This window comes from Channa argus, chromosome 5 (assembly GCF_033026475.1).
Source record: "Channa argus isolate prfri chromosome 5, Channa argus male v1.0, whole genome shotgun sequence".
Classification (NCBI taxonomy): Eukaryota; Metazoa; Chordata; class Actinopteri; order Anabantiformes; family Channidae; genus Channa; species Channa argus.
Window position 1 is genome coordinate 20,087,326 of NC_090201.1, and position 24,516 is coordinate 20,111,841.

General features: G+C 39.6%; 2 protein-coding genes across 4 annotated transcripts; one reads left to right on the forward strand and one right to left on the reverse strand.

The window, feature by feature from the left end:
- Positions 1-192: 192 nt before the first annotated feature.
- Positions 193-6,069, reverse strand: tbc1d20 (TBC1 domain family, member 20). 2 transcript variants are annotated; one of them, XM_067506141.1, is made up of 8 exons: positions 5,643-6,069; positions 5,203-5,388; positions 4,952-5,032; positions 4,480-4,666; positions 4,242-4,343; positions 3,623-3,764; positions 2,434-2,528; positions 193-2,225 (listed from the first exon to the last, which is right to left on the reverse strand). In XM_067506141.1, the coding sequence occupies exons 1-8, from the start codon at positions 5,692-5,694 to the stop codon at positions 1,961-1,963; spliced, it is 1,110 nt and encodes a 369-aa protein (XP_067362242.1). In that variant the 5' UTR covers positions 5,695-6,069; the 3' UTR covers positions 193-1,960. The 2 variants fall into 2 exon arrangements, with proteins under 2 accessions (XP_067362242.1, XP_067362241.1); XM_067506140.1 differs by having other exon boundaries at positions 2,434-2,612; positions 5,643-6,067.
- A 1,468-nt stretch (positions 6,070-7,537) lies between these two features.
- On the forward strand, positions 7,538-22,282 carry znfx1 (zinc finger, NFX1-type containing 1). Of its 2 annotated transcripts, none has more exons than XM_067506137.1 (19): positions 7,538-7,695; positions 8,439-8,550; positions 8,629-9,539; positions 10,097-10,331; positions 10,425-10,777; positions 10,899-11,078; positions 11,254-11,360; positions 11,870-12,108; positions 12,268-12,399; positions 12,590-12,738; positions 13,662-13,805; positions 13,901-14,018; positions 14,263-14,498; positions 15,413-15,552; positions 16,172-16,304; positions 16,678-16,845; positions 18,596-18,706; positions 18,923-19,018; positions 19,242-22,282. In XM_067506137.1, the coding sequence occupies exons 2-19, from the start codon at positions 8,505-8,507 to the stop codon at positions 21,693-21,695; spliced, it is 5,952 nt and encodes a 1,983-aa protein (XP_067362238.1). In that variant the 5' UTR covers positions 7,538-7,695; positions 8,439-8,504; the 3' UTR covers positions 21,696-22,282. The 2 variants fall into 2 exon arrangements, with proteins under 2 accessions (XP_067362238.1, XP_067362239.1); XM_067506138.1 differs by having other exon boundaries at positions 7,539-7,695; positions 8,475-8,550.
- Positions 22,283-24,516: the final 2,234 nt, after the last annotated feature.

The window sequence follows — 24,516 nt, forward strand, 5'->3', positions numbered from 1 at the left end:
CGGAATAAACCAAAAGAAAACCCAAAAAAGAAAAGGAATTGATTTTTTTGTAGAAAAATTGAGTGACAAATCGTCATTACAAGCCAAGAGTAGTTTTGCAGGCGGATTATGAGTACTTGTTAAAACACTGCATTAGTGGGTACATATAAAGTAGTTCCCATGTTGAATTGTAACAGTCTAGAGAAATAAATGGAAGATTTTCACACCACTTTATTAGCGTCTTCTTAAACAACTTTACTTAGTATGACAATTTAATTTTAACAAAATAAACATAGAAGGCAGATAAATCATTTAGTGCAATGAAAAAAGAACCGACAACCACTGAGTGCAGAAACATGGTGCATTACAATACTGTTGAACTGCTATACTCTCAGGCACCTTAGAGCATCCCTGGACATGTGACACATCACCGTCGTTGTGCTCCGTCTGTATATCTTTTACCGGCTGAATCACTGGTTCACAGAAAAGGCAATAAGTTGACTGTAATATAGGAAAGGGACGCTCAAAAGTGGCTTTTCAAAAATACAGCATGATTAAAAAAAATTAAATAAAAACATCTTAAGATGCTACTTTATTTACTTCTACAAGATGTTTTTCATTGACATTATTTCTATTCAGTGGTTAGTGACCTACAACTCAAAAGTTGAGTTGAAATAAAAGTTCAGATCATTTAAATTAACTACTATATGAAGTGTTGGCTGTGTGTTTAAACTATCTGCTCTGTTTGGTTTGCTAAGACTAAGTAACTGGAACACTGGATTGAGCAGGACTACCTCTGAAATTTACAGTAAATGCTGCCCACTCTACACCAAAAGCAATATAATTTACTAAATGGTGTGTGTTCATATTGAGCTAAAGTTAAAAAAAAGCAAAATGTTAAGACATAAAATTGAAGGCTCTGGTGTTTTTTTGTTTGTTTGTGACAGGAAGACACTTCCCTCAGTAAACGCAATGCATTAAAGCATTAAAGTAATTTCTGAGTAATGTTTAAAGATTAAACCCCCCCCAATCCAAACACTACCAACTTAAATTTAGCCCAGCTCTGCGCTTTTCTGTTACTAAGGATTAAGTGAGTGATTTGCTGAAATATAAGGACCAGTGTAATCATTTGCCCCAAATTAGTGAAACAGAAAACATACCCTTGCCATGTGGGGCCATGAAACACAGACTTCTTTTAAAGTTTGTGCAACCAAATAAACAAAAAATATTATGATCCCAACAATGATCCAGAATTACACTGTGTTGCCAAGGACAACGGTACTTCATCCCAGAAAGAAAGCCATTTTTTAAATTCCAACTCAAAAAGGCTTATTAAAACAACTTATGAGGACAAAATGACCTAAACACATAATAAAAAGTGCCTGTGTGACATGACCCTGTCTCCATACAGCTACTCACATATCTATATATTAAGAAACAGTAAATTATACAAAGAGAGGGTCCTAACAATAAACTATTTGGTCTCAGTCACAATATAATAGTAATTAACACACATACCCACCCACACACAGTCTCAAACATTCGCTTTAGCTTTCTTAATTGGCAGCAGTTTTTAAGTGTAGTGCATCCACCAAGCTTTCAGCATAAATCTCTGCAAGCATAATTTAATATCAGATTATCCTAATACCAAATATAAATAAATTTTGATGATGCCATCTAGAAAGAGTCTCTTCATTAGAACAAAAAGGATTCTTAATTTCACCACCAGCAGTTTTAGCTGTTATACTGGTGCACTTTCTTCGGAAGTCACTAAAATGTACCCCCAGCAGGGGCTTACGAAGCCCTAGATAAAGTAGGATGGGAATATGAAAGAGGAGTGTTAACTAGTTATGTTTAAATTCAGCCGTATTTCTGACTGTTGGGTTTCCAATATAAATAAAAGGGAATTTGGAACCAGACCCATAAACTAAAATCAGTCAAGGACAGGTAAGTTGGAGTATAGGGGTAAAAGAGAAGCAGTTCAAGGAAACAGGTCCAGTTTGGGGGCCCACTCCAGGGCAGTGTTGACCACAGCAAGAGCTGCTGCCCCTAAAGCCACCGTTAGACCCATGACAGCCAGTCGAACAAATCGCCGTGCGGCTGAAGGCTGAGCCACTGTTACCACCGAGCTGGCTGCTGAACTCTCCAATGCATGCTGTTTTTGTCTGCGTCTGCGACTGAGAACAGAGTCTGGTCGCTGTTGGGTGGACGCAAGTTCAAAGTCTTTAAAGGTGGTTGTTGCCATGCTTAGGTGGTAAAGAGACCGACACAGAGACAAAAGAGAGTGAAAATACAAGAGTTATTGTTATAACAGGGAGCAGTTGAAAATACTGTTTGAATGATACCATTTACAAAAAGGTGTGTGACTATAAAAGCAGAGAAGTGAATCATTCACATAACCTGGGCAACTAGAGTTCTTTAAAGACAAAGTGGTACAACTAAGGAGTTAAATACCTTTCATGTGAGGCAGCCTCTTTAGCCAGTTCAGACGGAGGAAACTGGACAAACAGGTCTCCTGCTCGGCTGATGAGTGTCTCATAAGGTAGATCCTGGGGAATTTGAGACAGCAGGTGATGAACCATAGCCATATCGCATTCACACTCCAACACCTCCTCTTCTCTGTACAGTACAATCTGTAAAAAAGTTTTTAAAAAAACAAAACATAAATTAAAAAAAAAAAAAAAAAAAAAAAAAACATATAGAGGCATGGTCACTCGCTCAAGGACCCAAACTGGTGAAAATGTAGCTGAGAAACAAGTATTCAAAACGTCATGCATGGGAAGATCAGTGACAATTTAACACCAGCCAGCCACAACATCAGGTACACCTATACAATCAAGTGTAATCCAATACAGCAGCTCTGTCAAAAAAATCCTACTTTTACAAAGTTATAATTTCTCTGTTCTTAAATTGAAACTGTCAGAAAGATGACAAATCTATGTATATATAACTTATAGTGGGTGGTGGGGCCAAGCCAAAGTGCATTATATTCTGAGATAGTTCTAGTGTTTTGGCCTCCTCCTTAGAGCCTCCTCTTAACGTAATGCACTTCAATACAACTGCAGCAACCTTTTGAACTCAGTACTAAACACAAAGTTAGCTAAAGCTATACCGGGATACATAAACGATCCTGGTATCCTATGTATCATAAAAGATCAATTAACACTCAACCATCAGTTTGCTAAAAGCAGTAAATGTTATGGCCTCAACGTATGATCTGTCTTTACACAACCATCACAATAGATACATAGGGTTTTTATTCTATTTATTTTTTGTCCTTTCAGTTTATCCCGTGAGTTCAGGGTCACCACGGCAGATCATTGTCCGCATATTGATTTTTTTATTTAATGGGATGTTAGGGGTTCAGTGTCTTGCCCAGGGACACTTCGACATATGGCTGGGACCGGGGATTGAACAACTGACCCTGTGGTCTATGGACGACTGCCTTTACAACTGAGCTAGAACCGCCTCCATGTTACAATAGGCACACATACACAGCGTTAACATCCTGGTGACACATGTTTCTGCATGGTAAGAGAACAGTTTAAAGTATGTGTAAGTGATGTTTAACAGGTTCAGTTTTTCATGTACTGGGAATAAAAGCTAGGCTTGTAAATAGAAGTGCTGATTGCAGGAAGCCTACCACAGCAGCAAAGTAGATGGGCATTAATGGATGGCAGGCCAAGAAGAAGTCATACAACCGAACAACATGGCGGAAGTCTGACAGGACGTGGCCAAACCAGGTGATCAGCCAACTTAGAGCGAAGACTGTGCCCACCTCAGCCCTAAAAATGTCAAAACATGACAGAAATCTTTTAAGATCAACACACAATACTAATAATAATGTATTCTTATGCTCTAGTTCAGATAAAGTATAGCATGTAAGACCAAACATTTAATATTGAAAATGCTGCAAAATACTGTTCTGCAACCTGTATGCTGTAAAAGCGTAGTCACATAAATCATTATCAACACCTTTTGATTTGAGCATTCAGAAATTTAACATTAACTTTACTTTATTTAAAACACTTGGAAGATAATTTGTGTAGGCGTGTCAGAGAGGTTAGAGGCACTCCACACAATTCATACGAAATGTAAATACACACACACACACACACAAAGCTGAGTACTAAGACTTAGTACCAGCTGCATATCCAGGCAAAGTGCCATTCAGACTACATGATAAATATTTGGGAGAGTTTTTATTTTGCAAAGATTAATATATGTCTTTGGAACGCACAGAGTTAAAAAGACAGTCTTACTGCTGCATGAAGTCATGCACCTCAGGATTGACCCTTTCAATGATGGGCATCAAATAGTTAAGAATATGTTTTGTGTTGTCCATAGTGGGGTCCATGAAGTCCCTGGGAAAGATGATAAAACACACCAAGAACATGAGTGAGGGAAGCAGAGAGGACAAGGCTGTGACTGAGGAAAATCATAGGCAATAAGAGTAAAAAAGCTGCTAATCTATGCATACGGTTTATACATGCAAAGTACCTGAGGTGATGTGTGGAGAGCTTTTCCACAAGAGCCGTTGCAAGGCGCTCTCCTAGGACCAATAAGAAGGTAACAACAATGTCGTGGTATCCCTGGTAGTAATGCAGCTGGGGATTTCGTTTCAGAACTCTGAGAATGATGTCAATTAGTTCTTCTTGGAGAACCTCCCTCTGCTCATCTGGCATACCTAGAACGGTATAACCAAAATACAGTCTAAGGACCCGTCGCTATTGAGTTTATCCCAGGGGTCAGTGCTACCTCTTAACATATTGCACTCCAGTATGACTCCACCACCCCTATGCCCTCAAATACACATAGTAGAAGCATCATCGTTCTGACTCTTTTAACATTAAAAACTGAGATATGATAACCTTGTAAAAATTTGAATTTATGGCGAAGCTTCTGCTTTGGGTTGCACTGGATTGTAATTGTGTACTTAATGACGTGGCCAGTGAGTGTAGTTTCCACTCACCAGGTGGGAACCTCCGGAGTGAGCGCTGGACATCAAGCAGCACCTGGTTGTAGTCCTTGTTATTCTCCCGCTCTACAGTTTCTGGGCAAGACAGGTCACAGTCAGCATCACTAAAAACTAGGCAGAAACTGCACCTGCTAAGACCCTGTACAGTACAAATAGTCGTGTTGTTAAAGGAAAAGTATAAGGGATTACACAAAGATAACCTATGTGATTTATATATCACTTTGCAGATAACACCCTGTCGTTACCTGGCTCCTGATCAAATACATGAAGGGGGACGTTGAGAAGTCGAGGCCAGACTTGACGGCGTATCTCATCAGTCAGAAGTCCCCCCTCACTGATGGCCATTCTTCTCAGAGCTGCCACATCCACAGGACTCACGCTCAGGGCCTGTGTGATCTCCGTAGTTTTCCTCTTCCGTCTGTGGTCCCAGTCTGAGACACAAAACGCCGGGTTTACTTTTATCGTCCAATAGTCTGAAGTTACACGGACGGAAGGTCGGTGCATTCACAGACAGTATGGGGGATATGGGCAGTTAATTCAAGTGGACATAAACACGTTTTACATTAAAATAAAAGCAGATAAATGGCTTTACTTAACGTTAAATATCCAGAACATATAGTAAGTAACGTTATGGAAGCACAGACTGAAAGCAGGTAACTTAGCGACGTGACCCATTTCCCGTTACCTTGTCTTCCATTCACCGGCGACGAGACACCGACACCTCTAGATTTCTTCATTTTCGTCCCCGCTTCTTGACTCGTCCTTGTTAGATAACATTAGTTGTCATCGTCCTTTGTTTGGCTCGATTAGCCTGTCGCGACTGCCAACTGGTAGCTAGTAGTCTATTTAGCAGGGCCAGCCTCGTACGAACGCTGCTCGGCAGTTAGCTTAGCTCTTCAGTGTTAGCTAGATATCAAGCTAATGTTGCACTGCTCTGGTCCTGAAATCGGTATTCCCACGAACACAGCCATTATTATCCTAACTGTTGACAAAAACACACCAGGGCCCAGCTAACAACAGTACGCTTACCAGAGAGCTACATACAAAGAATTAGCTTGCCCCCCCTGCTCAGACTGACTCATGACGTAGGGTCATGATCATGTGACGTGATGCAGCGGAGACGTTCACCTTTCTGTCTGTCTGTAACGAAGTACATTTACTAAACTACTGTAGCCTACTTAAGTACAGTTTTGAGGCTCCCCTACACTAAAGTATTTCCATTTTATGTTATTTCAAATTCCGATAGGATTTTGAGGAATACAAAAACAATTTATACACATTTATATTGGAAATATTGTAATAATAATAATAATACATGTATATTATACACTAAAAAACACGGTTACTTAGATCAAACTTGTAAAAAATGCTGTAATATTTTCGATACATCTTTTAAGCGTTGGTGGAACTTCTTGGTGTTTGGACTTGGGCAAACCTAAGTAAAGCATAAATGGAAATACCAGAAAAATCAGTTAAGTAAGAAATATGACAATTCACATCTGAAGAAATAAAATCAAACACAAGATGTTACACTGAAAATGAGAGTCTGTGTCCGTGTCAACAACAACCGTGTTTAACTATGTATGCCAGGGTTATGTGCTTGTTTAAATCCTGAAGTCCTGAGGTTACAATTTTGATGGAGCACAAATATAAAACTAAACAGGGGTTAGATCATAATACTCAACTTTTTTAAAACTCATTGATTCATATAGATACTATAGATAGATACTCGCCTGAGTTATTTGATTAGGTTCTCTATTTATTCGTACCCACTGCTGCTCCTCTGAGTTTGGTCTGCGCCCATCCAGGTCCCAATCTCATTTATTCATCTAAAAGATAGACAGATAGATACTTTATTAATACCTGTGAAAACTCATGCCAAATCAATGTGCGGAACACGTACTGCTGTGGGGACCCCTAAAGGAACAAGCCGTTGATCTTGACCTTTTTGTGGGCATAATTTCCACTTTGTAAAGTTTGTCTTACAATTCTGGACAATACAGCATTCAATACTGATTAAAATAGGGATTATTGTTTTCTTAGTGAAGTTTTAGTAGGCCTACTTCAATATGAGCAAAGAATTTGAAACTCCCAGGACTGAAACGATTTTCCCAGCACAACTGAATAAAACAGTTTTTACTGAAATAGCTGAAACCAAATGTTACATCCTTATATACTGTTTAAGCAAACTTCAAATCCAGTTCTCCTTAAAAACATCCAAGGCAATATGCGATGTCATTGGTTATGTCATCAATATGTGAGAACATATTTAAAGCTAAGAAATAGTAAAGGTCACATCAGAATAGTGTTCATTAAAAAATAGATTCTAATTATTGACTTCATTTTAATGTTGCAGCACCTGTAAAATATGTGAATTGTAGGACTTGTGAATTGCCCAATGAAAACCAACAACAACACCTAAATAGAAACTTGTATCCACCTACACCCACTTGTATAGTTACGTACCCAGCACTAGGTGTGACCCTGGATAAACATATCCAGAAAAAAAAATACTATGACGTTGTGAAACTCGTGAATATGCGTTTCCTGTCGGCACTGTACAGTAGGCTGTGTTTGTCGGGTTCGGTTGAAACGAAAACGAAAATGAGACAGCGCTTAAATAGGGACTTCCTGCAGACAGCAGCCACACCGTCTACGGGGAAACCAGAGACTGCCGGAAAAACGAAGAGATTAATATTTAATGCCGGTTGGTTTGTACCAAGTGGATTTTAGTCAAGGTGAGTCTTTCTTCCTTTATGTTTTCCCGACGGTAAAAGTCAGATGTAGGAGCCACCAGCCTAAATTATGAAGACATTTATTATTAAAGACACTGTGTAGGTCTGAGAATTTACATACAATCATATTGTAGAGACCACGTAGACCACGTAGACCATGAATAGGCTTACAAAACAACAACTTCTAAGATACTGGGAATTTAGTGACTTTTTTGTAAGTATCTGTTTAGCCTCGACATATGTCTGCAGATTCAAGCCAAAACATGTCTAGATAACATCCTCCCCTCTCATTTCTAATGAAAAGAAACCTACACTCCTGTGCAGGTGCTTCGACTGCCCAGTAGAGGGCACATACTTCACTTGAGTGAAGTCATTGCATCTGCACGCAACGGATCCTAAAAGATGTATTAGAATTTAAAATGTCACAAAAATGAAGTGCTACTCCTATGGGGAATCGATTACATATCGCCCATGATATTTTTGTCTTGAGAATAAAGAGACAGACAAGCAGCAAGGTTACTTTGATTTCCTCAGAAGCTATAGATACTGTGAGATCTTTCCTTCTTATCTGACTTATAACAGCCCTACAACTGTGCATACTGAAAGTGGTGAGAGTGAAACATGATTAGAACTCATTCCATATAATACCCACTTTCAGTATTTGAGCCATCACTCACTGCTATCTCTTGATGAATCATTTTAATGAGCTTATACTAAAATGAGATGCTTGTGTGTGTTGTTTTTAGTTTGATCAGTGAAACATCAGTCTTACCACCCTACAGTAAATTTCAACAAATACCACATGCAAGACCATGGAAAGACTGACTTCAGTAACAGGGGGAAGAGGACTTAATAACGGTAAATATCAAGCACAAATCTATGCACAAACTCGTGCTACTTTGTCAGGTGTCATATTATGAATGTGGTTTTCTCCAGATACTGACACCGGCCAAAATGAGAATGCCCGTGGAGGCAGAGCTAGAAGACAAAGAGGTCCAAGGAGAGACAGAACAAGAGATCAAGAGGGTAGGAGAGGACCAGAGCAAGAAAGGGAGGTGAAAGATGGAGATAGACGAGTAAGAAGTGAAGGATTCCATGGGAGAGGAATAGGAGGAGAAAGACACGCAGGAAGTGGTGGCAGGGAGGAGACAGGTGGAGGGGAAGGTGGAAGGGGAGGGGTACAAGGGAGAGGCAGAGGAAGAGGAGGAGGAGCAGAGAACACAAGAAGAGGGGGTGGAAGAGATGGAGGAAGAGGAGGGAAACCGAGAGGAGAAGAAGGGAGGGGCAGAAATCAAGGGGGCGGTGTTGCATTAAGAAGAAATGGAGAGCAAGGTGCAGCTGAAAGGGAAGGATCAAGAAGGGGGGTGGAAGAAATGGGTGCAAGGAGAGGAGGTCATAGTGTGGATAAAAGGGGAGGTAGAGGGGGTGAGAGAAGATCTCTTGTGAGAGACAGACAAGAGGAGAATGGATGGAGATCAAATTCTACAGGCAGAGACAGGCCACCACAGAGCCGTGGTCTGGGCAATAAAACACTCGAAGAACTCTCCACACAAGAACCGTCTGTAGTGGCCATCACCCTGTCCTCCAACCCTGGCCTACAAGATGTTCTGCAAATGGTAACAATGAGGCAGGACCTCGTTGAACTCCTCTGTCTGGTGATGAGTAAAGCCTTCAAATCACGGACGGACAGAAGCACCCTGCAGCACCTGGCCGGCATCATAAAAGATTCAGAGTTCTTCCACAATACTCTGGCCAAATATATCGGGGGAATGAGGTTAGAGTCCAACCCTGTCCGCAGGGCCCAGTATCCACGACAACTGGAGAACATCCTACCTATTCTCTCAGAGGTAAATGGAGGAGGGAATGACTGAAAGAGCCAGTCAATTCTCAAACTCAACTGAAGGACAAATGAAGGAATACATGAAAAATACACAATTAGTAAACTCAGAAGGGGAGTTTTTAATGAATGGCACAAATATAAGGATTTTTATCAACGGAGTTATACAATATAACTTTAAAAGCAGCAAAAGTAAAAATAAAACTAACATTATAAACCATTTAAATAAAAGCCTCTTACAATCCCCCATCACATTAAATATTCACAACTAAATAAGCAACAGTTAGTTAGTTCTAGAGGAAAATAAGCTTAGTTATTATTTAATACAAGTTTAATGCTTTAATGCATTTTTTCTTGCTCTTTTACATTAAACCAATAGGAAAACACATGAAATAATTAATACTTTTAAAACTTCTATAGAAAACATACAATACAATTGCTTTTCGGGAGCCTAACAAACCTTGTTTCAGTATTTGATTGGGGTTCTTGCACTTAACACGTAATACTTAATGTAATTTGACTCCTTTTAGAAGTGGATTAACTGTACCCTCAATGTACACTTATTAGGTGCTCAGCATCTTTCCTGCTAGCTCAATTAAGTCAGTGAGTTTGCTGCTGCCACTGGTCCAAGCCTCCATCAACAGCCTGAGGACATCGGGAGTGGACATCGAGCCTCAAGTGGAGGAGACTTTGGAGAATTTGCATGTTCTTGTCCTGCATCTCGAGGAAAGATCCAGAGAAGGTACCCTGCGCTCAGACAAGGACAACTATGCCCTCCTACCCACTGGAGCTGATAACCCAGGTAGTGATTTCTTCTTATTTGCCAGTAAACCTTTGGGATTTGATGTAACATTTGCCCCAAACATTTATAGACATTAAACTTTTTCTAACCCAGATGAGGCTGATCTGCAAGATTTCAGGACCATACCCATCTACCCAACCCCTGAGGAGTTCCAGCAGGACCACCGGCCCTTCCTTAGACCCAACCTCACCTCTAGGCGCTACACAAACACGCAGCTCTACCTTGACACGCACTTCCGTTTGCTGAGAGAGGACTTTGTGCGGCCTCTCCGTGAGGGTATCCAGCAATTGCTGCATGACCAAAAGAACATGGGAAGGAATGAGAAGCCACTGAAGACAAGACGCTTTGATGATATCCGCATCTATTTTGACTCACGAATCATGGTGCCCAAATGCACGCAGACTGGCCTTGCTTACACAGTCCAGTTTGACACTGAGCCGCTTAAGGTTTGTCACAGTTTAATGCCTATAGCAACATATACTGGTTGTTTGCTATTTAAATGACAAATGTAGAGATATTCTGTTAACATATTCTATATGCTTACTTCTCATTCCGTCTTTATTACAGTTTGTGCGCTGGCAGAATTCCAAGAGACTGCTCTATGGATCCCTGGTCTGTCTATCCTGTGATTATTTTGAAACCTTTCTATACGCGACAGTGTCAGATCGAGACCCCAAAAACCTGCAGAAAGGGCAGGTCCAGATTAGCTTTACAGAAGAAAGCAGATTGAAGTTGGCTGCAATTGAGGTGGGACACTAAGTTCTGTGCAGCCGGTTTAACTAAGTTATAGATTTGATAAGCAGCAGATTTTATTCATGTAGTCACAAAAATATGTTACATTGCAATATACATATAATTACAAGATACAAATACATATTAATCATCTGCACAGTGACAGAACTAAACTAACTTTATCCCACAGAAAGATAAGTCATTTCTGATGGTTGAAACCACAGCCTATTTTGAGGCTTATCGCTACGTCCTTGAGGGCCTAAAGGAGCAGGAGGAGGGCGACCTGCCTTTTCAGAGGTTTGTGTATGTTTGTGTCCTGCAGAAGAGTTTCAGATTTTACTGTCAAGGTCATAGATATATATTCCCACAGAGCTTTCAAAACAAGTTCACAGAATATTCCAACGAGGTCTGTGTGTGGGGGTGGGGGGGCTGGAGAGAACATTTACAAAGCAAGTTCAGCAATCACACTTGGCCTGAGTTAATTATGTCACCATGGTTTTCCCAAAAAGCCATTTGGATAAGTTAAAATTTTCTGTTTTTGTCTATACTCCCACTGCCCTTCACAGATACCACATGTAATAAGTGTGAGAAATTTACTTCCCCATCTGTCTCTTAGCTTTTTCCTCTTGTGTCGTATGAGTGTGAGTGCAATTTTAAACAGAATAAAGTGTGTTACCAGCAACTTAAAATTGTTTATAATGTCATTTTAATGATGTGAACATGTGAACGGCAGTGAATTTGACTGCATGCTTTTAAGTGGGTCCTTTTAACTAAAAAGAGTCGTCTAATAATGTCTCTGTATCCAGGTACATTGTGGAGTGCAGCACAGATATACGACATCCAGATTATCTGCGAAGACAAGATATATATGACCTATCATCCATTGCTGAACCTGACTATAAGGGCAACGCAATGGTCTTTCACAGCCTGAGGGAAGAGGCCTGGCCAAGAATGGAGGAGCTGGGGCTGGACGATTCTCAGATGAAAGCCTTCAAATTGGCCATCACAAAGGAGCTGGCGATCATACAGGGACCTCCTGGCACTGGTAAGATATCGAAAAGTCTTTGTTGGAAGTATGACTTAATTAACCTGTGAATGAAAGTATAAATCATATATTAGGTAGTTGCAAAGTGAATCCAGAGTATTGACAGGTTTTCCAAAAATGCTTTAAAGTCGAGCTATTGTACTTCCTCCATGTTCTCAGGAAAAACTTATGTTGGCCTAAAGATTGCTCAGGCTTTGCTGACCAATCAGAATCTTTGGAGAGATGGATCTGCCCCTGCTCCGATGCTGGTGGTGTGTTACACTAATCACGCCCTGGATCAGTTCCTTGAAGGTAGGCATTGATGCCAGTTTGTAGTAATATTATATATGGTGGGTGCTTAGGGAAATGATTTAAAAACACTTATTTTCATCAACCGAATGGGTGCAATAAGTCCCTATTAAAACAATTCTTGCCAGGTTGTTTGTGTAAGATTTCTGTTTTATGAGAAGTGATGTGCATTTGGTTTACCCCTGCATCTCAGGTATTCATAAATTTCTGCAAAACGGCATAGTGAGAGTAGGAGGCCGTAGCAACAGTGAGATCCTGAAGCGTTTCAATCTGCGCGAGCTGACCCACTCGCCTGACTTCAGACGTTCGCTGCCATCGCACCTGCGTTTCGCGTATAATGAGGTGAGCTCATGCTGCATACAGTGAGTCTCAAGTTGTTCCACACCTTATTTCTCATACATTGAAAGGTTTATATGATTCCTAATATTACAGCATGTTTTATATTTTTGGTCTTAAATTTGATGTTTTATTTTATACATTTTGAACCTTCTGTTTTATGAACCTAAGTAAAAGAAAGTTGAGTAAAATGTAAATAAAAACAGAATGCAATGATTTGCAAATTTAATCAGCCAAATCAATTAATATTTTATTCACAATAAAACACAACCAAGATATCAGACGTTAAATTCTGCATTCTTGTCTGATGCAGGATTCTAGCTGCTCAACGGTCCAGGGCCTTTGTTGCCGGATTTTTCATTTTATGATGCATCAAATGTTGCCCACGCCATAGGCACTAATGCACCCCCATACCATCTCCTCTTCAGTCAGCAGGACACAGCTTCCATGGTTTCCAAAAATGATTTCAAATCTTTAAAGGTTTGAAATTTTTATAAATTTCACATATGGTTTCTTCTTTGGATGATACAGCTTTAACTTACATTTATGGATTGCACAGTGAACTGTGAACAGAGACAGGGATTTCTGGCAGTGTTCCTGAGCCCATGTAGTCCAGTAGAAATTTAATTTAGTGCTGCCTAATGGCCAAAAATCATGCACATCCAGTTTTGACCTTTGGCCTTTTAACACCTGATATGTTGTTTATGTTCTATTGTGAATAAAATGTGGGTTAATGAGATTTGCAAATCATTGCATTCTGTTTTAATTTACATTTTACACTTCGTCTCAACTTTCTTTAAATTGGGGCTGTAGTCAGACGTTCTTCATACTTTTCCATACTTCTCAGTTCAACAATGTTGCAGCATAACACAAACTGTCTTGTTTGGTTTGTTGACTTAACCAATGAATTTTAAAAAATTCCTTAACAGATTTACAAGCAGCTGCGTCAGGAGGAGAGGGAGATCGAGCAGCAAAGTTTGAAGCTGGAATGTTCTTTGAAAGGAGTCCTGCGTGAAACCTTCTTGCAGAGGTTCATTTTAGACAAACATTGGATCAGTCTGCACTTACCACCCGTGAGTCATACTGTCTTAAAATGTATATGTGTAGATCCAGCTAGGCAAAACAGGTGACGCTACAAACTTGTCGGTTCGTGTTTATTGATTTGTAGATAGAGGATGATTTTATGGTCTGTGATGAGAGGAAGGCGAATCTGATGATGGACTGGTTGGGTTTGACTTCCACAGTCTTCCTGCAGAGGGAGACAGAGAATGCAAATACAAATGGAGGTAAGTCTTAATGTAAGTTGTGCTACACTGGAAGAACTGATATTTGGATAATTTTCACTGATAGAACCTCAAAACTATAACCGCATTAGTGTGAATAAGCAATTTAAACAACATGAGAGGGCATTTTACTCTTCCTTCATGTTTTAATATCCTTCTATAGCTCTCTGTTTAAATACGATCGATATATTAACTGCTCTGCTCGAATGAAAACATCCTCATTCTAATTTTTACTGCAATGTGTTAGATATGGCAGAGGAAGAAGCAATGGAGTTGGAAGATGACCTCATTGAAATTGCAGAGGAAGCAGAACTGATCCAGGAAGAGCGGTTTATTGAAGACAACATGGGTGCCAGAGATGGTAGAGATGGCAAAAAGAAGGGAGAAATGGAGGAGACTATCAGATTTGTTGAAGAACTGATGCTGGCTATGAATCTGGATAAAGTTGAAATACAAGCTGAGCAAAGTGAGGAAGGATGGGAGGTAAAGTTTAGCGATTTCCATGGGGAAGGTGTGATGAATTCAATGTGTTCGATCAGATAAACTAAGAATGCGTTCATTTACAATAATAATAGGAGATCAGTGTGGATGCACAGGCCAACTGTGAATCTAAAATCCGACGTTTAGCTAGTGTTTCTTTGCAAAAATGCATCCCTTAAGGACTTACAAATGTGATAAAATGTGTTGTCTTTTCACACAAAGCAGATTTTTGGAAGATTTTATAACATACATTATTTTAATCCATGTGTGCTTGCTGGCGGTCTTCCCCTGCCTTTCTTGGCATGCTGCATCTTTTCTTGGCACATTACTGCCACCATCTGTCAATCAGTGGAATAGCCTGAAGCCTTTGGCAGGACGGTGCATCATGTCACCTGCTTGCACAGGATCATGGCTTCTCAGGCATAACAACATTGCTCCATAGCACCACTAGTGGTCTCATACTCTACAGAGGGACTGTAATAGAACAGTGCAGCCCCCGCAAACAGTCAGTCAGATGACTTGCTTCAAAAGTATACCACCATGCTTTATATCTTGTAGGTTTTAAAGGTGGCCCTGAATGTTTTTATCTTGCTTGTTTGCAGCGGGAGGCAGTTGTGGTTAGACTCAGTGAATCTTGTAAACATGTCTATAGAAACTTCTGAAAACCATTCCTGCACCATAACCCACTTCTTTGCTATTGATGTCCCAAACAAGTTTCCTCCTGCTGCTGTCTCTTCCTAACATAAACTTAACTCCCTTAATCTACAGCTTATAACTACACTATGATGTTAATTGTGACCTGAAAAAGTAAGAGAGTGCACACTCTCATTTTTAGCTCAAGAACAAAAAGCAGCAGCTAGAATTAAGAACACATAAAGGTTCTGAAGTGAAACATTTCCCTGTCTTGGTGCATACAGATCCAAAAGAAGCAGAAGAAAAAGATAAAGCACAAAATTCAAAAAGAGTTAGGGAAGAGCTCGGCTATGACTGAAGAAGAGGAGGCCAATGTCAACAACATTTGGACCCTTAGTCTGGCAGACAGATGGCGACTCTACCGGTACGTCTGTTTCTGTGTTTCTCTATTCTTACCTTTGTTCAGTAAATACAGCATGTTTTTTTTAACTCTTCTTTTCGATCAACTATCTTAGTACCTATTTTACATTTCAGCCTCTTTCCCTCCTCCTTTATTTTTTCTGTCTTCTTGTTCTTTCCTCTCATCCTCCAAGCAACATCAGTACAATTAGTCAATTCCCAGTGTGTATAATTAAGTCAACTAATCACCATGAAGATACACTGATCACGCAACACCAAATCCACCTGGTGGTTTTAATGTTGTGGTGGACAGCAGCTAGCATGGAAAGAAATTTATGTTACAGGTGGATGTAAGGTTGTGGCTGATTAGCTTCACAAAGGATTTTCTCCCTGCACTCACATTTACACAGACTTACTTATTATTTACACTCACAAATAAGAAATTTGTTATCTCGGAGAGAGAGAGAGAGAGAGAGATTGCATTATGTTGCTGTAATTGTTTAACTAATAATTGTCACTTTATAACTTTTTTTAATCTCAGCTCTGATTAAACTTCCAGATACTAAACAAATAATGAGTCTTCAGCCTTTCTGCTTCATTAGGACACAGCATTTTGCTATTGTTAATTAACTTTATGTCTGCAGGTTGTGGGTTGCACGCTACCGAGTAGATCTTCGCACCAGAGTTCTTGGGTCTGAACAGGCCTATCAGAACGCAGTGGACAGATTAGCAGATGTAAAACGGCGTGAAAGCCTCTGTCTGCTTAAAAATGCCACGGTACAGTATAATTAAAGTAGTAAATAGAAGAAAATAATATTATTTTTGTGACCCTAGAATTAATCTTTGTTTAAAACTAATCAAATTGTCTAGTAGAAAAGCTTGTTGAATTAAAATAAATGTGAAGCAGAAGTTTTAATGATGTAAGAGAGTACATTGTTGTTCTGCTTAACCGTAAGCAGTCTTGTTTTTAAACAGTGGGGTTTAGATATGATATTTTATCCAGTGCATTTGTTTTTTTACTTCAGTTTCCTATGGATTAAACAAATATATATACGTATATTATAACTTTGTGTGGCTATGCATTTTATTGTGAAAACAGCAGAGTTGATGCAGAGGTGATGTGTAAATACACAGATTGTCTGTCCATCAGGTAATTGGCATGACAACAACAGGGGCGGCCAAGTTTCGCACAATTCTGCAGGAAGTGCGTCCCCGTCTGGTGATTGTAGAGGAGGCTGCAGAGGTTCTCGAGGCCCACACCATTACCACACTGAGTCAAGCATGCCAACATCTCATCCTTATTGGAGACCACCAGCAGGTAAATACTCACGCACACCCAAATAGAACAATGATTTGTAAACTCTTGGTCGACGCGCATCTGATTAAACTCAGTGTGACTACTTGTGCACTTTTCTATTTTAATAAACCACCATCCACTGACTGAAATAACCCCATTCACATGCCCAGGAAAAAATTTAAAGGACAACACGATGAGGGTCTTTGTGTAGTTCTGTGGTTATCAGTCTGTTTGCCTGCGTTGCCTTGAGTAAATGAATGCTGGACAGAAGAAAAAAAAGAACATCCCATAAGGGCTATTACAAGAGAAGAGACGAAAAAAAGAGAGAAGAGAGAAGAGAGAAGTTATATCATGGACATCACTAGACTTAATACAACAACTTGCCAGGGCTTGCCAAAGACATATGGCCAGGCAGCCTGTCTAGCAATCTGCAGTATATGATCACAACTATACACAATTCTATCACACAGCTTAATATTCTGTCCTAGTCTTTTCTTGCAGTGCAACTTCTGTCTGCTCTTTTGCTAATATTTGCTTGTTGTTCTCGCTACACTGTTTATTCATGAATGTATGCATGCGTTTGACTACACAAACAAACCTGACTTCCTTACAATTGCACTGAAAGTTTAGCAAGTGTAAGAAAGGAATTTAAAACAGAGTTTGACTTGAAAATTGCTTTTATTTTAACCCGACCTTGGAAATCAATGGTCATTTTTATACCTCAGATACAGTACATCAGATTAATATAAAAGTAATTTACCACTGTTGCTAAAGCTCGCTTTACTTTTTTACACACGTGGGTATAATTTATTGTGCCAGAAACTTGCAAAATGAATAAATCAAATTAAGTTTCTTAGGTTTGTCAATGTAAACTACTGGAGAATGAAATGAGTGTATGTGTGGTGTATAAAAAACAAACAAAGAAAATGTATTGTGACAGCAGGAATATGGCCTAGTCTGATTGTTTTATGGGTTTAAAGCCATTTGATTCTATGAACAAGTGTTTAGAGCTTTGATTTTTTGCAACCCAAACTTTAATCTGTGCATGTAATGGAGGTGGATGGATCACACTTACCAAGTAAAATAAGCTCTGGCATTGTTGTGCTGTTCATTAATCACAGGTTTAGTGTTGAATCGAGCAGAACACAATGCTTCACATTTTTACTAGAAATTGTCTTGCCTCCCCCACACCCCTCCCACATACATGTACAATCACACTGTGTCCTCTAGTTAAATTAGGTTTCTAAACACACACAAACACACACAGGCAAAACAGCCAAAACCTTTACAGTACAGCAAACCAAAGTTAAAGTGCATTTGCATACATTCTATATTCTCATACAGTCACTCTCAAACTGAAACCCATAATATTGTTTGTTCATACAGTAGATTTACCACTGTATAGATAGTTGCAATTAACTATAGGAATGTTATAATAAGTGTTCATTAACACTTACATAACTGCAAAATTTCTAATCACCCTAAGCATGTGAACAAGTATATCATCACTGGATAGAAAGATGCAAAATCTGGAAATAAGATTTTAAATTGTAGGTAATTGTAGGTACACAAATTCAATACTCTAAGCAATCAAAAATGTTTGGAAGCATGATGAGACTTTAACAAAAATGCCATATTGATCGTAGTAAGCACATTTCTACCCTCTATTAAATGACTAAATGTATTAAGTTCTTAGTTTGTTTTATTTTTTCTTCACAATTATTGCTATAAGTATTAAGGATATATAATAAAGATGAAATTTATCCTTCAGCTGCGCCCCAGTGCCACGGTATATGACCTAGCTAAGAACTTCAGCTTGGAGATGTCTATGTTTGAGAGACTGGTGAAGTTGGAACTTCCTTATGTCAGGCTCAACTACCAGGTTTGTATAATGACAGCTTTCTGTATCTATAAATTTGTTGGTTTTATTGTAGCACTTGTAAAATATGTCGACACCCTTAAACAATGCCGTTAAGCTCAGTGCATTAAAATTGAGCTGCTTTATTTATTTGTAGGTATGTGTACATGTACATATGCCTCTGTGTATTTTTGTGATTGCCTGTGTTTATCGGTGTTTGTGTTTTGGGTTGCTCTTTAGCATCGTATGAGGCCAGAAATTGCCTGTCTTCTGACCCCACACATCTACTTGGAGCTGGAAAACCATCCCTCTGTGCTGGACTATGACAACATCAAGGTGTATATTGTGTTTGCCCTCCTGCTGTTTCTCCATTCTGCTTGTTTTTTCTGAATATGTCTTTATATGCTGCATGGATCACAAATATCTGCATCTACAGTTTATATGTGTTTTCAGTCAAGTCAGGCAATTTGTACAATTAGGATTAGGAATATTCAAAATAATATAAATAGAGAACCAGAATAACAATCAGTGTTCTTCTTTTTTTAATGTTGTCTTACAGGGCCTTAATACAAATTTATTCTTTGTGGAGCACAACCACCATGAAGAAGAAATCAAAGATGGGAAAAGCCATGAAAACAAATATGAAGCCGCGTTTGTAGCCGCTCTCTGCCGCTATCTTCTACAACAGGACTACAAACCAGAGCAAATTACCATCCTCACAACCTACACTGGCCAGCTTCACTGCCTGCGCAAAAATATGCCTGCCAGCAAATTTGCAGGGGTTAAAGTGCATGTAGTAGACAAATACCAGGGAGAAGAAAATGACATTGTCTTGTTGTCTCTGGTACGCAGCAACAAGCATGGTAAAGTTGGCTTTTTGAACATCCCCAATCGCGTCTGTGTAGCCTTGTCTCGCGCCAAGAAAGGTCTCTACTGTATTGGCAACAGAGAAATACTGGGCCAAGTCAAGCTGTGGAGCAACATTTTCCACACTTTGAGCGAGAAGGGCCAGGTTGGACCAGGTCTAACCCTGTGCTGTCAGAATCATCCAGGTCGACAGGTAAAAGCATCTTGTGCTAAAGACTTTATGCAGGCTCCTGAGGGGGGCTGCGTTCAGCCTTGCCTGTTCCGTTTGGACTGTGGCCATGTTTGCCCCAGAGTCTGTCACCCCTCTGACCCTGAACACAAGGAGTTCAAGTGCAACAAGAAGTGCCAGAAGATTTTATGTGACTTGGGACACAGATGCACACTTGTGTGTCATAAAAAGTGTCCAGAAAAATGTCCAGTGAAGGTAGAGAAGATCATACCCCGCTGTCAACATACACAAATGGTCCCTTGCCACCAGGACCCAAAAACCTTTGCATGCCAGGAGCCCTGTCAGAAAATGCTCCCATGTGGACATCTATGTGATTCGGTCTGTGGGGAACTATGCACCAAAAACTGCAAAGAGAAGATCACACTAATGCTGAAGTGTGGTCACAGCCAGACAGACGCTTGCTTTTACAAAACACAGACAGAGAAGATTAAATGCAGGGCCCCATGTACACATCAGCTAAAATGTGGCCATGCCTGTCGTGGTAATTGCAGCAAATGCTATCAGGGACGCTTCCATTCCCCATGTTTTCACCGGTGTGAACGTCTCCTAATTTGCTCTCACAAATGCAAGGAGCCCTGTACTCGTGATTGCCCCCCCTGTCAGAGACCATGTGAGAATTGCTGCGTTCACAGTAAATGTATGAAGCCATGTGGACAGCCTTGTGCTCCATGCATTGAACCTTGTGCATGGCAGTGTCCTCACCATAGCTGTAGCAAACTTTGCCATGAATCATGTGATCGTCCACCATGTACCCAACCCTGTGCCAATACTCTGGGTTGTGGCCACCCGTGCATTGGTCTGTGTGGAGACAAATGTCCAAGCAAATGTCGCATCTGTGATCACGATGAGGTCACAGATATTTTCTTTGGCACTGAGGATGACCCTGAGGCTCACTTCATTCAGCTGGAGGACTGTGGACATATCATTGAATACACATCCATGGATCAGTACATGGGGATGGGTGACAGTAAGCAGGTAAATGAAGAAGAAGCAGTCGCCATAAAACTAAAGGAATGTCCCAAGTGTCGAACTCCAATCCGCAAGAATCTACGCTATGGATCTCACATTAAGCGCTGTCTGACCGAGATAGAGCTGGTTAAGGGGAAGATAAATGGAAATCAGCTGGATATTGAAGAACAGAAAAAGGCTCTTGAACAACGGTGGATGGAAAACTGTGAAGAATTTGAAATGCATAAGCAAGAAAAATATATGCAAATCAATGACAGACTGACCAAGCCCTATCTCACAGCCAATGACCTGTGGGTTCTGGAAAACAAGATGAATTTCCTAGTAAAAGTTGAAAAGCTACTGAAGTTTGAAAGAGGAAAAAGGTCATTTGTGCATAGCTGGAGGTTTATGAAGAATGTTGAGGAGTTTGTGGAATGGCTCACTTACGGCCACCAAAAATTCACAGAGCAGCAGGTCTTTGATTTGCAGAGAGAACTAAAGAGACTCAGCCTTCTGGCTGAACTCAATATCCGTTGCCATATGGCAAATGAGAGAGGACAAAGTAACGAATTTCAATCTGAGGCAAAGGAACTAAGAGTTGTTCTTGAAAAGTCTGGCCAATTTTCTGAGCAAGATCAACAAAGAGTAAGTGAAGCAATGAAGGAACTAGACAAGAAACTTCCACTCACAGGCTTGGGGATTACTGAAGAGGAGAGAAAGATGATTGTGTCTGCTATACAAATGCAACCTGGACACTGGTACAAATGTCCCAATGGTCATGTCTACCTTATAACAGAGTGTGGAGGGGCTATGGAGAGTCGATGCTGCCCTGATTGTAATGCAACTATTGGTGGGGGCAGTCACAGATTGGCAGAAGGCAACCAAGTCGCTTCAGAGATGGATGGTGCACAACACCCTGCTTGGTCTGAAGCCAACAATATTCTAAACTTCAATCACGCTGAATTCTAACAGCCATTTTAGGGAAGCCTGTCATTGCAGTAGCCTCTTTAGCCCAAACTGCCCTGCTGTCCACTTTAGTAGATTATGGTTGTACAGTAATAATCACTTTAATTAATGTTACATTAGGAAGATATCTACAAAAGCTGGTACTGTTTAATGGCAATGTACTGTAAGGCTGTTAATGTAGAGGTCTGCTTCGCTTTGTGGCTGTCAAATCATGTGAGAATACACGGGGCACAGCTCTTTGATTGGGACCTGCTTGAGAACCTTTTTGCATGTACTTGCACCCTGTTTTTGCTTGCATCCTGTTTTGTTACTAAGTTTTGTTACTATTACTAAGTAGTAATAGTAATGACCAATGATTTATTTTAAACAACGTATTAAAATCAGCAAGCAGTACTAATGATCTATTGTAACTCACATTATGAACTGTAGAATTTTTTGCTAAACAAAATTACTTGTCATATAACAAGTGTAACTGTTTCTCATGGTTAACACTCTGTGTAATTATCATTTGTGCTTTACTTAAACCATAGGTGGCAGTAAACCACTGTAAAAACAAAACAAAGCAAAACAAAAATAAAAACATGAACTGACCGGATTGTGATGCTTGCAACAGGATCATACAGAATTAAAAAAATGTTTGACCATACTGCAAAGTTCTTTACACACATTGACACCTTTCAAATAGTATTTTTACAAAAATATACTTTATGGGCTGAGAGCATTAAACTCAGCAAAGGTGATTGTCATGTAAATGTGTAAAGGTGCTACATGATATGTAGCATATGTAGAAAACAAATGTGGATACACACACACACACACACATTTAATATTGATAAATCATAAGAATTGTTTTTTTGTAGAATCATTAGTTACCTAATGCAGGAAAAAAGATAATGATCATGAATTCTCTCTCCAACCCTTCTTGCTCTCTCTAGCTCACACACTCACACACAGATCTGGTTCCAGCAGAGTTCATCATTTGTGTCTCTAACAGGCCATCACTGGCAGAGTAGTCAAAGAAACAACCCCAAAATAGCTGCAATTTCTCTTCACTGCTGTACAGGGCTCACAGTCGCTGAGTTTCATTTTGGCATTTTGTAACAGCTTGCATCACTTTATTACATGATGAATGTGTCCCTGTCAAAAAAACCCAACTCCAATGCAAACAGTGGTGTCTGCAGGGGAAAAAAGAACAACAAAAATGTGCTGTCAGGATAAGTGTTAAAACTAAGCAAACTTAAAAAGGATGCCACTCTCGCAGTATTTATAGGATTCAAGCACCAAGTTGAGAGAGAGCTGGGCAAAAGGATGCACTGCAGAGAAATGGTAATATCCTACAGAATGGCCTGTCTCATCTATCATGTCAGGTGGCCTAAAATATTTTATTGTCAGAGTTTCAGCTAGTCTGCCCCTGCAATAAAAACTACCCCACAGCCCCCATTGTACAATATGAGGTTCGATTACTGTCACTAGCAGAACTGATAAGACTGTGTGCGTGGAAAAGCATTGAAAACAAGGAGGAGCTGACACACCAAATGGTGATCTGTAAAGCAAAATAACTTCAAAGAAAAATTCACTTTAAGGTGCCAGCCATAGCTTTTTCCATACATTTAAACCACAGCAAAGATGACAGAGGAGCTAGATTTATGTTTTTGAAGGTGTTAGTTGTTTTCCTGCAATATGTAATAACTGGTCATTCCCAGTGGCATGAATACAAATAGATAACTCAGGCTCAAGCTTGACAACACTGGCATTGTCAACTGGCAAACCAAATGATTCAGCAGAATAATCAGCTGACAGCAGAATATGAGCACTGTTCAAATGGTGAATAAAAAAAAAAAAAGACAGTTCAACAGCATGAGGTAGTGCATAATTGCCCTAATAAGTACAGATGGATCATTTGGTCTTAGGCGCACTGTCGTGTTGTTTAGAATGAACTTCTAACTTTTATTTGAAAATAAAGATCTTGACAAGCTTTTTGAAACTTTTCAAAGAATATTCAAGGCCATTGGTGGATACATTATAAATGATTTGAAATGTGAAAGACTTTTGAAGTGATATTTTAATTGTAGGCATAACATGTAATAGGGAAAAGTATAGTTATGGCACATGTTATGTTATGTGCGCTATGTTCCGGCCAGATGTCATTGTTTTAATCCTTTTGACCTTTTTGCATTTAATGTGTGCAGGCAGAGAGATAGAGAAAAAAACTCTGTAACACTTTACTGTGAGAAAATGCAACAGCATCCGTGTTCACATAATGAACTGTTGGTTTTATGTTGGCTGTAAGGGTAATGGATTTGTACTATCAGAAAATTGCTCATTAATTTTCCCTTGGAGGTGTTTCATCAGTAAGGCTGGGTGAGGTCAAAAACAAAATTCCGTATCACACGATAGCCTACTCTACAAGATAGAGACACACACACAGAAGAGTCCTGCTCTTTCAGCAAAAGATCTAAAGGAAAGTTACTTCAAGATTAGCTTTCAGTATCGTGTGTTACCTTCAAGTATCTTCATGTGCACTGAACTATGTCTGTGGGTTAAATAATAAATGAGTGGTTGTTTACATGCTTGTGGTTAAGAGAAGTTGTTTTTACACTTTTGTTTACTGCAACGTGTAATTTCAACATATTTTTGCATACAAGTTATTACATACACTTATAAATACAGGGACCTAATTTCAGTATGCAGGCATTTTACTAAAAATAATCTCCAAAAAATGTATTTTAATAGGTTGTGATTGCACTTCGGTGTAGCTTCACACTTTCTGGCAAATTTTGGGAAAGAAAAGATTCCTTTTTTCAAAATGTGGATTTTGGAGTCT

What these genes read in the sequence shown, in the direction of transcription:
- tbc1d20 (XM_067506140.1), bottom strand. Translation starts at nt 5,694, where the DNA reads ATGAAGAAATCTAGAGGTGTCGGTGTCTCGTCGCCGGTGAATGGAAGA. An exon ending in GCCGGTGAATGGAAGACAAG is followed by an intron (nt 5,389 to 5,642) that starts GTAACGGGAAAT and finishes TTTGTGTCTCAG; the next exon opens with ACTGGGACCACAGACGGAAG. An exon ending in ACTCCGGAGGTTCCCACCTG is followed by an intron (nt 4,667 to 4,951) that starts GTGAGTGGAAAC and finishes ATACCGTTCTAG; the next exon opens with GTATGCCAGATGAGCAGAGG.
- znfx1 (XM_067506137.1), top strand. Translation starts at nt 8,505, where the DNA reads ATGGAAAGACTGACTTCAGTAACAGGGGGAAGAGGACTTAATAACG. An exon ending in TCCTACCTATTCTCTCAGAG is followed by an intron (nt 9,540 to 10,096) that starts GTAAATGGAGGA and finishes TACACTTATTAG; the next exon opens with GTGCTCAGCATCTTTCCTGC. An exon ending in TGAAGTTGGCTGCAATTGAG is followed by an intron (nt 11,079 to 11,253) that starts GTGGGACACTAA and finishes TTTATCCCACAG; the next exon opens with AAAGATAAGTCATTTCTGAT.